Below are 15,389 nucleotides of genomic sequence, written 5' to 3'. Positions count from 1 at the left end.
GCCACGCAACACTCAAAAAAAAACACCGTTTAAGTATTGAAATGATTTTTTTTATTTTCAGTCTAGTTTATAAAGAATTAATACATCTTATTTGTATGCTGCTAATCTACAATAAAGAGAAAAAAATGCATCACAGTTTCAAAGGAATAAATATACAATGTAACAAAAATGTCAACACTTAACATACAAACAATTTATATTTTCTCAAATTTTTTCTAAAATAGCTGAATTTTATGTGACCCATTAAGTTTATTTTGATTTAGTTATAATAACATTATTATTTGTATGTTCAGTGTTTTTATCAACTCTTAATTCGAACACTGCATGGAGCCGAGCATTACAGGAAACCTCATCAAACTGGATCGCTTACCCCATGCGTAAATATGGTTCTAAAACTATAACTCAAAAAAAAATTATATAAATGTACTTTTACGTTAACTGTAATCCTTTGCAAACCATACGTCACGTGAACTGAATGCCTCTACTGCATGCCGTCAAATCGTCATTATCGGGGAAGATTAATAAATAGGTATTTTTTTGGTGATGGTTTTTCTACACATGTGACACGTCTTCAACGTATCAGCACATTTAGAACACGTCCCGTGGCCGCATAGAAATACAACGTTTCGCTTCCTTTCCATGCAAATACTGCACGCGTGACTTTCTTCGATTTCTGCGATTTTACATTCCAAGTATCTCATTCTTTCCGCGCTTGGTTGCCTCGATTTGGCCGGAATGACTCTGCCGTCTTTTGTGATGCGCTTTTGAACGATGGAGCTACATTGTAAGCACTTCTTCATTCGCGACGAACAATCTTCACATGCGGGTTTGTGGTTGCACGGCTCCAACCTCACGTTTTCCTCGGACAACTCCGAACAAACTAGACATTCTACCGGCTTGCTGCTAACGATCTCGTTCTGGTAGTAGTGGTTTTTGTGATTCGGGGAATTTTCCTGAGAGGTACTGCCGATATCAAATATTTTATCGTTTTTCTGTTCGCGTCTGCTTCTGCGTGTGCTTTTAGATTCGTCGTTGCTCAGATTTCTGGCTGGACTATGTTTAGGGGTATTGTCAGTCAAGTTATAACCGTCCATCGAGTGACGGGCCTCGTTTAGATTGAGCGTTTCTAACCCGAGGGTTTCCTGAGTATTTTGTTGGATTTGATTACTGTCTAAATTTGGCTTGTAACTTTTCAACAACTCTTGCAAACTTGATTCTTGCAACAGACTCAAGGCAGATTGTCCTTTACTGTTAAGTGCGTCTAAATCTATTCCCATCTGAACGAGATAACAAGCGATCGCGATCGCCAATCGAAATTCCGATACCTGACTTATGCTTTCGTAAATGGTAAAAATGTCCGGACTATCCTCCTGTCTTATTTCCCCGTTCAAATGAGCTTTCTTTATTAAAACTAAATGTAAAGCTGTGTCTTCATCTTCGTCTTTGGCGTTTATGTTGGCCTTCAGTTTGATTAAAAGCTCAATAACTCCACAATGGCCTGGCAAACACAAAATTATTACTGACGCTAGTTAGCCATATTAAAGCATATCGTCGCTGAAATCCAAAAGTGTGCAACTACCAATAATTTATTAAATTATTAAATACTGCTGGGAGATGGAGTTACACATTTTTCGGGTTTTAACAACAACATTCGGAATTTAAGTCTAGAGAGGATAAAACAGGATGCGTGAAATGTAATGTTACCTTGGCTGACCGCTAGGAGAAGCGCTGTTTGATTCCTATTATTCCTTAAATTAATGTCCGCTTGACCCACGTGAACCAGCGTTTCGACAACTTCTTTGTGACCGTTCAGAGCTGCCAGGTGCAAGGCCGAAAACCCGTCGTCCTTCTTGACGTCGACCAACTGTCTCGCTTGCGTCAAGAGTTTTCTGGTGGCGAAATTCTTGCCTTTGAGGGCGGCATGGTGTAAGGCGTTGAACCCTCTCTTATTTCGCAGAGTGAAATCGATTCCGCTAGCTGCACACAAAAGTTCCACCACTTGGTAACTGTCTTTTCCAATGGCATCGTGTAGGGCAGTATCACCGTAAAGATCAGTACAATTGGGGTCAGCGCTGGCTGACAATAAAATCTGAACGCATCGAGCTGGTTGTTTGTGCGCTGCGATGTGCAAGGCGGTACAACCGCTGCGGTTGGCAGTGTTCAATTCGGAACCAGCTTTGATCAGCAGATCCAAAACCTAAAAATACAGTTTAATCAATCTCATTACGTATCCGCAAATACGACTTCCGAATTACCTCGGGTTGATTTCCGAAAGCTGCATAATGCAAACAGGTGTCGCCATCGTTGTCGCTGGCATTGACTGAAGCTCCTGCGTGGAGCAAGAGTCTCACCACGGCTGCGTGTCCTTGATGAGCTGCTACTTGCAAAGCTGTTTTACCACCGCTTCGCATGTCTACCATGTTTCGAGATACTCCCTCTAGCAGTCTTTGTACCGTTTCTAAGTGTCCCTGAGCTGCAGCTCTCACTAACTGATCCGCAACTCCGTTTGTCTGATTATCGGCAGGATTTGCAGGGTGCCATTCCACTAGAAAGTAATACGGTTAACAAATTCTGGGCGAACCTTTCAACAGTCACTAACTTGAAGGCTCCTGTCTTTGATTTTGTGTTGCTTGCATCGTGTTTGCAAGTTCCGCTGCACTTCCAGGTACTATTCTAACACACTGGGGGTTCAAAGTCCACGCGTGTCCGTCCAGCTGAACGCGCAAATCGCCGTCTGAATAAATTTTCAATATCTTACCCAATTTGCCCAAAGACTAAAACATTTCTGACGTGACAAAAATACACGCACGACTGTAGCTTTACGTTTTTCATTATTTCGATCCACTCTCCGTGACCTTTTTGCAATTCTTTCACTTTTTCGATGTCAGTTCTCAAACAAACTATATCTCCTACTGCTACTGAATTTACTTTGGACAGAGTCACAGGATTAAAAGTCCATCGGTTGTGACATCCTTCATACTGTACTCTAATATCACCCTTGTCGGTAACTCTGTGAACTTTTCCGATTTTTCCTATGTACTACAAAAAAACGGGAATAATGGACGCTTGAAATGTTTTGTTGTGACGTACTTCTGCCATTTTAGGATTCCAGCCGCCATGTCCTTGTTGTAAAGTTTTCAGCTGATCTTCAGAAACTACAACTTTAACTTTATCACCAACACTAAACGGGGGTGGGCCTGATCTGGCAGGACGGGCCACAGCTTGCTCAATGTTGTGACCTGCACACCATTTTTATTTATGTACAAATTTTACATGTCAGTGATTTCTAGTTCTAATGCTACAATTACTTATTTTTAGATCAGTAAGCTGTATCGAAAATCGACGTCATGGTTCATAAAACAAACAAATTTAATGACACAATTGGTTATAAAGTTTTTTTCTTTCTAAAACATAGCTGGTTACGAACCATGACACCATTCAACTGATGTAATGCGGCTTTTAAATTATGAATACTAGCGGTGGTGTGGAGTCGCTTCTTTAATTCCTTCTAACAAAAATTTATTCAGCAACTATTATATTTAGCATCAGTACCCCACACAGAAAACTGACGTTCTATCTGAACGTCTATTGCTATTATTATTTCCATTTTAAAAATCTAGGTCAAATACACATATTTGCAAGTAATTAATGTTAATTTTTTGAAAGTGATAATCAGACTATAATGAGCAAATCATTACAAATCTCGATAAACTATTTCTGAGGCGTGCTCACATTGTAATGTAAATTTAAATTCAAACGTAATGAATTATTGTTACCCAATTCCGACGCTTTATATAATTATTCTGGTTACAAGATTTTGAGTTTTGATTTTCAGAAGAAAAAAAATGTGTTTTTGAAACAACCAAAAAATACCAACAATTACGTGGCAACTTTAGATAGCCGGAAACGCATAAGTTAATAAAAATTAAAAGTTCACAGAACTTGTAGCGCAAAGGCTACACACATGATTAATCATTTGTGAAACAAAACCACTGGTAAAAAAATATCACAAATAATGATTACATTGCTTTTCACAAACTACATTAAATTCTATTTTGAAACTTTTTGGTTGAATACCTCAAGAAGTATGACGAAGTTAATATGTACCTTGTCAATTATTAAAATGGTTCAATTTTAATGTAATTTATTAATTAATGAAAGTATAATTGTATTTAATTCTCTATTATAGTCATATTTTTTCCTGGTAGGCGGTTGCGACTTGCCTATTGGTGCCTGCAACGAAATGCGACCTCCCTATTGGTTAGTGGAATAGAGTAACCAATAGAGAGGTCGCATTTCGTTGCAGGATTTTGTAAATGACGGCCGCAACCGCCTACTAGAAAAAATAGACATAGTATTAGGTACATGTGAAAAATGTTAAAACTCACCTAGTATTGGAAGATGCTCTGGATAATAAAACCCGCCACTAGCTGATTCCACAAACTTAATATCACAATCACCTTTGTGTCCTAGGCGATATACATTTGTGGAACCAGATAACCATGTGACATTAGCCACAGATCTACTGCTCTCCTTATCCCAACCTCTTATATCCAACACTCGCCCAACTTTACCTTCACCCCCATCTTGATTACCCCATTCCCAATTGTATCCCCTTACCACTTTTGCCCCCACAAATATTCCCTTTAACTCGCATTTTCGTCCGTTTTGCCGCGGTGGTAAATCTACCCTATAGACAAATTTTAATGTTACCTGAAAAAATTAGTGACTCACCTACCCTAACGCTGTGGCTGAATCAAAACGTTTAAAAGAGTGATCAAGATCATGCTTATCTCCATGGTAACACATGTAACAGAGGTCATAATCATAACAGACAGAACATTTATACTTCATGCCACAAATGCCCTGACTCTTGCACCCATCACAAACTATATTTGGGTGTTTCACTCCTAAAATACAAAAGAATGATTTGCACACTTGAAAATAATTAACTGTGAATTTTTTTAATCAATTTCAAGGATTATTGTTTTTATTCATGCAATATTACAGCAACTTCCTGAAATGTCGGTGATGTTATCTGATTTTTAATTTGATCTATTATCGCCGTTTTAATTAATTTACCTATCTGTGCATTGTCAATGACACGAAGGTCATATTTGCCCAGATATCCAACTCTGTAATTTGTCCGCGTCCCGTTATCCCACTGCACAACCACGGTTTTATCAGGTGATCCTACACTACCAGATTTTCCAATTTCACAAACAGTTCCTACAAAACCTTCACCACCATCTACAAAAAAATTTATACAACACAACAACTACACTTTACACTTTTTAAAAACCTTGATTTCCCCAAGACCAGTCGGGGCCACGGACAATTCTCACACCAGGTGTTAACATATCTTACGATTAATACATTTATAGGTATCGTAATTTATTTCATGCAAATTTTAGGGGTGTATTAACCCCTGAATCATCACTCTTGGAACAATAGAAGAAATTTACAGATTATCACTTCACACGTACACGTAACTACATTAAATAATACACAATGAACTCAAAACCAAACACTTTTTGCAATTTCACGTTATTATCGTTCAACTAACAAGTAGAAAGTTGTTTATTATTGTTAAAATTTTGACAGGTAGTCGGATTATTCATTACCATTTTGTTGGGCAGGTGGCAGCACGAATCGATTATTGTGAGAATGGACATGCGCAGTGCGTACTTACAAATCAATTTCTTCTGTGTAGGTTATGATAACCTAAAAATATTTTAATAATAAAATAAAAAATAAGTTATAAATATGGAAAGTTTTAGTCAGTATGGTTATATAAACATCAGCGAAGTGTGTAGGATATGTTTGCTGAAAAAAGATGACATGAAAACAATTACTGAAGATGGTTTAAACAATTTATTGTTTGATTGTGCACATATTCAGGTAATAGTATTATCAAAAATAATTCAAAATTCAGATTCATTAATCTGGAAGCTAGATTTCAGTTCAGGATAGTATACATTTAGTTTGTAGCCAATGTGCCAAAGAAGTAAGTAAATGGTATGTTTTCAAACAAAAAGTTGTAAAAGCATTTGAAATTGGGCATTGGCTTATTAAAGAAAAATTGAAAGAGGGTCAGTCAACACAAGAGGTTGAATTAAAATCTCAGAAATTAAATGATGAATTTATTGAACAATCTGAAAGTGCTAAAGCCATAAACAGTGAAGTTTACAACCAATTTGATATTCTAGTTGACTGTCAAATAAATAAGTCTCCAGTTTTAACAGAATTAGAAGATGGTTTGAATTATTTACAACTAAACAATAAGTTATCAACTCAAACAGAAAATGAAAGTGCTAAGAATGAAGATTTTGTATGTGAAATTTGTGGCAAGCACTTTTCCAAACAAAACAATTTAAAAAAGCATAATAAATTTCATACTGATCCAAAAACCTATGAGTGTTCAAAATGTAACAAGGTTTTTAAACAGTTGCAAACATTAAATGACCATATGAGGCGCCATTATGACAATAGAAAATATGTATGTGACCTTTGTGGAAAAAGATTTTATAAACACTTTAATGTAGTAGAACATATGAGAATTCATACAGGGGAGAGACCATTTAAATGTGAATATTGTGAAAGAACCTTTACTAGAGCTTTACTGCTTAGGAATCACATAAAAAAGGTACCCACATTCATTTCCCAAGTAAACAAATGTTCCGGTTTAAATTTTTTATGTGGCAGTGTTTTTTTTTTGTCTACTTGGGAAAATGACTAAATCATGATTAATTATATAATTTTTTTGTAGGCACATACTGGTGATAAAAATTTTGTATGTCAGATTTGTAGCAAGTCATTTGTAGATTCTTATCAGTTAAAGATACACACAAGAACACACACAGGTGAAAAACCATTCACTTGTTCAGAGTGTGGCATGACTTTTGCAATGCCAGGTCAGCTCAAATCTCATGTTAAATATAAACATACCAAACAAAAAGACTTTGTTTGCAATATTTGTGCAAGAGCATTTACAGCAAAACATACATTGCAAGAACACATTCGTATCCACACTGGAGAAAAAAAGGAACCAAAACATGAATGTAATATATGTGGTAAAAAGTGCATTACCACATCACAACTAAAAATACATGTAAGAAGTCAACATACTGGAGAGAGGCCATTTTCATGTAATATTTGTGGAAAAGGTTTTGTTACTAGAACCAGTTTAGAAGCACACATTAGAACCCATACAGGTGAAAAAAATTATGTTTGTGATAACTGTGGAAAAGCATTTGGTGCTAAATCGAGCCTAAAAATTCATAAAAGAATTCACACAGGAGAAAAACCATATGAGTGCAATATTTGTAGTAAGAGTTTTTCACAGGGTAGTACCTTGAAAACCCACCTAAAAACCCACGGGTTATGAAAAAGTTTAATTATTAAGTTGTATAATAACATGAAATGTATTTATTTACATTAGAAATAAAATATTTTAAACGCGTCAGAGTTGAATTGTGTTTAAATAAAAGTAATACGATGCAACTAACAATACACGGAACCAACTACATTTTTTTATCTCTTTTTGTCTCAAAGAGATTGAGATAAATCTATCTTTATTCAACGTCATCCCGATTCACAAAAAATTGCGGTGGTGTTATTTCGTGCCCCTGTTTTAAATTTTTATACTAAATCATGGAAGCATTTATTGAATACGAAGACGTACAGATCGAAGAAGTTTGTAGGATCTGTCTAACCAAAAAAGATCAAATGAATTTGATCTACGAAGCAGGTTTGGCAGATATGCTTTTGGAATGTGCTTCTGTTCAGGTAAGAAAACAGAAGAGAACAGAACCGTAGGAAATTTAAAATTGTTAAATTGATAAAACAGTTTTAACATAATTGAAGGTTACCCCAGAAAATGGATTGTTTAATTTAGTTTGCAATCAATGCCAGAATGAAGTTAGTAGATGGTATGTTTTTAAACAACAAGTTGTTAGATCATTCGAAATTGGTAAATGGTTGTTGGATAGAAAATTAAAAAATTCTGCAAATAGTGTAACAGCACATACAAATATTCAAACGCCAGAAGCACAAAAAACGAATACAAATTATGAAGCAAATCTAGAGTGTTCAACACATTTCACAGCATCTACTTCTGATAATGTTATTAAAAATGAGAAAAAAGAAACTGAGGATATCCAAAACCTCAGTTTTGCTAATAATACAGAAAAGTGCTTAAATGTGTCATTATTTGATGCTCTTGATCAAACAGTGCCAGAACTGAAAGAAGGTAATGAATCAAATGTGAAAAAAAAGATTCCACAAAATCTGTTATGCAAGATTTGTAATAAGCAGTGCAGCTCAACAAATTCTTATAATCGCCACATAAAAACTCATGATGATGCAAGACCTTATATTTGTAGTAAGTGTGATAAACCTTTTAAAACGTCACAAGTACTATCAGAACACATGAAAAGACATTATGATGATCGGCGATATCAATGTGAGCTCTGCACTCGTAAATTTTATTCAAAAGCTAGTTTAAATGATCACATGAGGAGTCACACAGGTGAAAAACCTTTTAAATGTGAAGTTTGTGGGCGATTTTTTGGTACAAAAGCAATTCTAAGGCAGCACATGGCTGTAAGTTGTTTATGGTTGAAACCAAAAAAAAAATCTACAAATTTAATTTTCAGATTCACACAGTGAGAGAAAAAAAATATCAGTGCAAGATTTGTAGCAAGTTCTTATTAACAGCAGGAAGTTTGGAAACTCATGTGAAAAAACACTCAGGTATCAAACCATTTTCATGTTCAGGTTGTGATAAACAATTCTTTACCAAAGAGGCAATGCAAAGACACTTTGGTGCAATTCATGACACTGACAACAACTTTCTGTGTAATGTTTGTTCAAAAGTGTGTTCAACAAAAGTTCATCTTAACAACCACATGAAGAAGAAACATCTAGGACTGGGGAGACCCTCAAATGCAGTTTGTTCAGAGTGTGGCAAACAGTGTGGATCAGCAGCTGAATTAAAAGTCCATGTCAGAGTACATACTGGAGAAAGACCATACATTTGTGATATCTGCAGTAAGCGTTTTATTGCCAAGGGCAATTTGAATTCACATAAGCAAAGACATACTGGGAAAAAACCATTTTTATGTAATCACTGTGGTAAAGCATTTGGTGAAAAGTCTACACTGAAAGTACATGAAAGGATCCACACTGGAGAACATCCATATAAATGTGACATTTGTGATAAAGCGTATGTGCAGAGTAGCGCATTAAGAACGCACATGAAAACCCACTGGAAGCAGTAATATGTAAGCATCAAATGTTTTTCAAGGGTTTTGATTGATTTTACCGACTTGCTATCAGTTTTGCAAGCACTCACACAACGTGTCTCAGAAATAAGTAGGTACATTAATTTTAACCGACAGATCTCATCAAGAACAACAAAATTGTTATGTACCGTTTTTTCGAAATATAGTTTTCATTTCAGTATTTTACCGACCCAAATTAACAAGGTGTCTGTTTTCTAGTTATTTGATCCAATGAAAGTGACCATGAAAGTTTTTGTAAAATCGACGCAAAACATTATGTTTTTAGAATAAAGTTTTTTCGCTCCGCGGCCGAGGTAGAGACAAGAGCATTACATGTTTAGTAAGTTTTATCCGACTGCAAAAGGCAGGTGTTTGCGTGTTGATTCTGTGATTTAAGCTAAAATTTTGTGAAAATGGCGCGTTTATTTTCCAATAGTGAATACATAAATATTGTGTAGTGAATGGTGAAGCGTGCGGGAGTGCTCCTCAAGCTCAGAGAATTTCCGTGCGACTTCTTGTGAGGGAACATGAAGGACTTGGTATATTCGATCCCAATTGATACAATTCGCAATAACAGAGGTATGTTGGAAAGAGTGGAAGAATCATTTTGTCGGCGCTTCCATTATTGTATTGACAATAACGGCGGTCACTTTGAACACTTCTTGTAATGATTAGTGATTACTTTGATTATTTCGTGATAATTTTTACGGATTAATACCTACACTAATTTTAGGAGACATTTTGTCATTGTCTTAAATGTGGGTGATTCATTAGTGTCAGTTTAAAATATTTATTATTAAAATTGTTTAACATTTAATATCTCTCACATGATTCTCTTTTTTCTCTTCCACTCTTACCAATTATCATTATATAGTCGACTCAAGTTGCAAAAAACCACTTGTCATTTGCAACAGCATTTTTTCAATATTTTTGAACCAAATAAAGGCACAAAGGGACCTGAAAATCATAGTTTGGATTGAATATTTCCCATATAAGTACAGTTTTAAAGTAATTTCAAACGACTAATGCCATAAAATTGCTGTTGCAAATCCAAATTGGTTTTTTGCAACTTGAGTCAACTTTAGGTTACAGTAACGAGCGCAGCGCAGCTACTGTGCATAAGTTAACAAAAAACAAGTGAATGTTTTCTTGCATGTTTTTTGTTCTTCGCATATCGGCATTCGCAAAGTAAATAATGCGTGGGCCTTATTTGTTTCGCCGAGTAACGAAATTTGTGCCAAATCTTTCAATAATTTTAATTGGATAACTTCAAGGTTTAGGGAAAAACATATTTAAATATACCTAGGTGTTTCTTTTAACGAGTTCTGTTACCATTTAAAAAATTAATGTACTTATTTGTGAGACACGTTATACGTATAATACCTACATTTGTATGGAACAATGTGATGACTACGAGAAAAAAATTCAATTTTAACATTTATGTAAATTTATTCAAGAATACAAACTACTCATTACCGCATCATATTTCCGAAATGAGAACGAAAAAAAAACGATGACAGGTTTTACCATTCACAACTTTTTTGATTGAAATTAAGGAAAAACTTCTCTTCCACCGTCACTGTTAGTACGATTGAAACTGCGCCACACTTTTTTGGGGTTTTTGTTTCATAGACGTCCCTTAGGTACCTCTTTTTTTGTTGATCATATTGCATAACAAATTTCAACGCAATTGGTTAACAAAGATATTTTATTCGTTATATTTATTTGTTCTATGCAATGTAGAAGCTCTAATTAGTTGCGATGAGTCACAGACACAGGTATTTAAAAAAGACGCTGATCCGTTCACCAGTGTTTGCCATATCTCTGTTACATAATTGATACTATCGACAATCTTTGATATAACGGTACACAATATTTTCTCAATTGAATTGTAAATAATTCGTGTTGCGTTGCATCTAAAAGCAATATTGATGAACAAGTAAAATGTAATCAACAACGGGATCTCGCCTCTATTTATTACAAATTACAAGAAATGGGTTCATGGTTCAAGTGAATGTTACTTTTATTGTCCAGTGGTTGGCATGAATAATAAATAGTACCTATAACCTCGGACATGTATTGTAAACGATATGGCCCGAATAAATTATTAAGGATATATGTTTTAATCACACCCATCTTACGAGTAGATATGACGTGTTGAAAGAAAATTTACAAATGATGACGTACTCTTTAAAATAATTTATTGTCTATACTTTACATCTCTACAGTAATGAAAATAACAACTTAAAAGAGTGTATAAAACTTGTTTGACACGATGCTAAATTTCGTAGTAAATTTGTTAGAAAATGAGAGAGACCCTCGACAGGACCAATGAACGATCAGGATCATAGTCTGTCTTTGTCAGATCCTGATCGTTCATTGGTCCTCTCTCATTTACTAGTAAATTTTCTCAAAAATTTAGTATCGTGTCAAACAAGCTTTAGGTTAGAACAATGACAACCATCACATACAGGATTGAATCAACCCTTACAGACATACTATAATGATAAATTTTATTCTGTGCGAGTACTTCGACCCACAGTCTTTGGCATTTTTTTATTGGTCGAGTCTTCTAGTTCTTTTTGTTTGTAATAGTGAGGGGCAACTTCTAAGAGCCATTTACTCTCAATTTCAATAACCTGCCGCATGAATTCTTTAGTAGTAAACACTAATTCATGATAAAGAATCCATCTAGGTAAATCCTCGAACAGTGCGCTGTTTGGATGAATCGTCACACTCTAAACAAAAACAATTGTTCTTTTTTTCTGACGATATCTATAATGTTACATTACCTGATTATGTTTAACCGTTTTATAACTTCCTCCTTTCGATAGTCGAGCGATATGATAAAAATATCCGGCAGTAATGGCTTTTTTAATGTCTGCGGTTTCGGTAACATTTGAAACCATATCGATTTCAACTCTTTGCATTAAACCCACCAACTGCTCTCTGACATCTCTGGCTCTTTTCATTGACCTATAAAATATTTTATAAACAAATAACAATTAAAAAACGAAATTTAAAGGCTGAAGGTGGAAATAAAAGTTTGTATGCAACTCGCTTAGCAATTAATCTTTACTGGGCTTATTGGCTTATGGAGACTCGTTCCTTACGTCACTCGTCCCACAAGTGCCAGCGCGCCCGTAAAGATTAATTTACTAATCCCGTCACATAAATATTAAATCGCGTAATATAATAAACAATTGCAATTATTGTTATTTGTTGATTAACAACTCACCTGTACTGTATAAAATTTTCGTAACACCACTGAGTGGAATAATCTGAATCCCTCCATTGGTTGTAAACATTTAGTAAACTCAAATGATCACCTCCTATGTGATTAAAATTTTTCCTTGCCGTGTCGGCGTGAATTATTTTGTCTTTGGGTCTATAGAAAATTGCTCCGTTAACTGAAAGCATGGCCGCAATAGTCACTACTTCTTCAGAACATTTATATCTACAAAAAAAAACTTACTATAGATTTGCTAAAATATGTTTTTTATTAAAGAAGTGACCTGTCAGATTAAAAACAGTCACAATGTCTTTTTAAAAATTTGTCATCAAAGTAAAAATTCATAATTGCCATACTACTGACCCAAAAATGTGAAGCATGTGGCAGATGGTGCGCGTAATAGAACAGGCATGGAGTCTAAAATACATATTTTACATAATAAAAAAATCACCTTTCTGACGCCAACAGCATTTTAGCCATCATGGGATCAACAGGAAATTCGGCCATTCGCCGTCCCAGCTTGGTCAACTCTCCGTGATGATTAAGTGCACCCAGAGCATACAACTGTTCCAAAGCCAACACGAGAGTCTCGTGAGGTGGAGGGTCAAGAAAATCAAAATGAACCAAATCGTTAATTCCTAAAGCTTTCAGCATCAATACTGCGTTACCCAAATTAATTCTTTGTATTTCTGGTATTGTATTATCTTCGAGTTCATGTTTGTAAGACCACGCCGTGTACAAACGAAAACATTTACCCGCCGCAACTCGTCCCGCTCGTCCGGCTCTCTGATTGGCCGACGCCTTCGAGATGGGCACGACTATCAAACTCTCCATTCCAGTTCTGGAATTAAAATGATTTTGCTTGGCAAACCCTGGATCTATGACGTAGATAATATTGTCTATAGTTAAAGAGGTTTCGGCAATGTTCGTAGCTAAAACGACTTTTCTAGCACCAGGGGGAGTAGGTTCAAAAATTTTCGCTTGCATGTCACTGGGTAAGTTCGCATAAACAGGTAAAATCAGCAGTTCTTTAACTTTAGAACCTAGACGCCTTACGCGATCTTGTAATAATTCTTGACACGTTTCGATTTCGTCTTGACCAGTAAGAAAAACTAAAATATCCCCCAATGGTTGGGTCGCGTGGATTTGTAGAACCGACACGACACATGCATCAACATAATCGGCTTCAGGTGCTTTGGTGTAGTAAATGTCAACCGGAAACCGGCGACCGGGGATTCTAAAAATCGGTGCCTCGTCAAAAAATTCTGAAAATTTTTGAGCGTCCAAAGTGGCGCTCGATATTAATAACTTCAGATCGGGCCGAAATCGCGCGATATCTTTAACTAATCCGAACAAAATGTCTGTGTGTAATGTCCGTTCGTGAGCTTCGTCGATTATCATCACGCTGTAAGACTGCAAATCTGGTTCTGATAAAAATTCTCGGTGCAAAGTACCATCCGTCATGTACTTAATTAACGTTCGTTCGGACGTGCAATCTTCAAATCTAATCGCGTAACCAACTTCATTTCCTAATTTAACTCCCATTTCTTGCGCCACACGTGCCGCCACTGACATCGCCGCCACCCTTCTGGGTTGAGTGCACCCTATTTTCTTGTCGTTTTGGGTAAATCCAGCTTCATGCAAGTATTGCGGGATTTGTGTAGTTTTTCCTGAGCCTGTTTCACCCTCAATTATTAAAACTTGATGCTCTCTAACAGCCTGAATTAAATCATCTCTAAATGGATAGACTGGTAGACTTTTTTTAGTTTCTTCAATGTCAAGCTTCTTTTTTTCTTTCTCAGTGAGTTCAGGCTCCTTTTTTTCCTTAGTACCTGAAATATTTTTAATCACTGTAGACCTATTAAACTTACATTGTAAGGTCCCACCTGGCATTTGTAAAACTTGAATAAAATCAATCTGATCTTCTAGAAGCAAATCATATTCATCTTTTTTTGATGAGGAATCTTTAGCACCAAATTTAAATACTGCTGATGCCATTTGGTCCTTTTCCCATTTTTTCTGTTCTGACTGAGGCACTTTTTCAAGATCATCAACTTCAACATAATCTGCTGTAGATCCTTTGCCCAAATCTCTAGGCATATGGTAACGCTGCACTCTTTCCAATTCACGCGCTTTTTCATGTTCTTGCGCCAATCTTAACAGTTCCTTTTTACGTTTTCGCTCCTTCCGCTCGCGTTCAGTTAAGCTAAAATAACAATTTGTTAATCAATAATCAAAATAATTGTTAAAACAAACATTTCATCCTCAAAGAGATATTCATCATCTGCAATATCTTCCTCGAGTTCTGCAATCTTGTCTTCTTTACGTTTTTCTAAATATTTCCGCCTTGAATGTACTCTCAGCATCGGAATCATCTTTTCTCGATCTTCATTTTCCATTTTGAGTCTTTTGGCAGCTTCCTCATAAGCCCTCCGATCAGAGGCTTGGACAATGTTTCTAGTTTTAGTTTCATCGCGTTTTTTAAGTCTGCTGGCAAATTCATCACGTTCTTGGAGATCTTTGCGTCGTGCTTCTTCTTCACTGTCGATGGATTCGGAATCGGAACTCGATTCGTAACGCTTACGTCCCTTTTTTTCTTTTTTACTCATCTTTGCCGTTACAGATTCAACTAGCAAAATGTGTATCAGGTAAGTCTTGAATTTTGTCACCTACATTTAACTAAAAGCGCTTTTGAAACAGTCAAAACTATTATTCTTTATCAAATTGATTTCCTTTTACTTTATGAAGTAAACATAACCTAATATAAGGAGAAACATAAATATCAACTGTCAACAAGCGACAGCTGTGGCTGTGGCTACAGTTGTAATCTGTGGTTGTAATTTGAAATCTGTGGGACTGGGTCGTCGAGTATG

General features: G+C 35.9%; 4 protein-coding genes across 6 annotated transcripts; 2 read left to right on the top strand and 2 right to left on the bottom strand.

The window, feature by feature from the left end:
• Positions 1 to 28: 28 nt before the first annotated feature.
• Positions 29 to 5,594, bottom strand: mib2 (mind bomb 2). The gene is made up of 10 exons (XM_069046462.1): positions 5,303 to 5,594; positions 5,083 to 5,250; positions 4,739 to 4,910; positions 4,389 to 4,690; positions 3,091 to 3,239; positions 2,824 to 3,039; positions 2,600 to 2,774; positions 2,256 to 2,545; positions 1,705 to 2,197; positions 29 to 1,498 (listed from the first exon to the last, which is right to left on the bottom strand). The coding sequence occupies exons 1-10, from the start codon at positions 5,358 to 5,360 to the stop codon at positions 519 to 521; spliced, it is 3,003 nt and encodes a 1,000-aa protein (XP_068902563.1). The 5' UTR covers positions 5,361 to 5,594; the 3' UTR covers positions 29 to 518.
• A 78-nt stretch (positions 5,595 to 5,672) lies between these two features.
• On the top strand, positions 5,673 to 7,463 carry LOC138130101 (zinc finger protein 180-like). Of its 3 annotated transcripts, none has more exons than XM_069046472.1 (3): positions 5,673 to 5,901; positions 5,957 to 6,646; positions 6,770 to 7,463. In XM_069046472.1, exons 1-3 carry the CDS (start codon positions 5,767 to 5,769, stop codon positions 7,385 to 7,387), a joined length of 1,443 nt encoding a protein of 480 aa, XP_068902573.1. In that variant the 5' UTR covers positions 5,673 to 5,766; the 3' UTR covers positions 7,388 to 7,463. The 3 variants fall into 3 exon arrangements, with proteins under 3 accessions (XP_068902573.1, XP_068902575.1, XP_068902574.1); XM_069046474.1 differs by having other exon boundaries at positions 5,711 to 5,901; positions 5,992 to 6,646; XM_069046473.1 differs by having other exon boundaries at positions 5,711 to 5,901; positions 5,964 to 6,646.
• A 100-nt stretch (positions 7,464 to 7,563) lies between these two features.
• On the top strand, positions 7,564 to 11,400 carry LOC138130100 (zinc finger protein 260-like). Its single transcript, XM_069046471.1, has 3 exons — positions 7,564 to 7,788; positions 7,867 to 8,604; positions 8,658 to 11,400. Exons 1-3 carry the CDS (start codon positions 7,654 to 7,656, stop codon positions 9,279 to 9,281), a joined length of 1,497 nt encoding a protein of 498 aa, XP_068902572.1. The 5' UTR covers positions 7,564 to 7,653; the 3' UTR covers positions 9,282 to 11,400.
• A 68-nt stretch (positions 11,401 to 11,468) lies between these two features.
• l(2)37Cb (lethal (2) 37Cb) lies at positions 11,469 to 15,125 on the bottom strand. The gene is made up of 6 exons (XM_069046463.1): positions 14,773 to 15,125; positions 14,403 to 14,722; positions 12,968 to 14,348; positions 12,523 to 12,741; positions 12,077 to 12,260; positions 11,469 to 12,022 (listed from the first exon to the last, which is right to left on the bottom strand). The coding sequence occupies exons 1-6, from the start codon at positions 15,123 to 15,125 to the stop codon at positions 11,798 to 11,800; spliced, it is 2,682 nt and encodes an 893-aa protein (XP_068902564.1). The 3' UTR covers positions 11,469 to 11,797.
• Positions 15,126 to 15,389: the final 264 nt, after the last annotated feature.

The sequence above is a fragment of the Tenebrio molitor genome, chromosome 5 (assembly GCF_963966145.1).
Source record: "Tenebrio molitor chromosome 5, icTenMoli1.1, whole genome shotgun sequence".
NCBI lineage: Eukaryota > Metazoa > Arthropoda > Insecta > Coleoptera > Tenebrionidae > Tenebrio > Tenebrio molitor.
The sequence above is the reverse complement of the archived record's forward strand: the minus strand, read 5'-3'. Positions and strand labels throughout refer to the sequence as shown.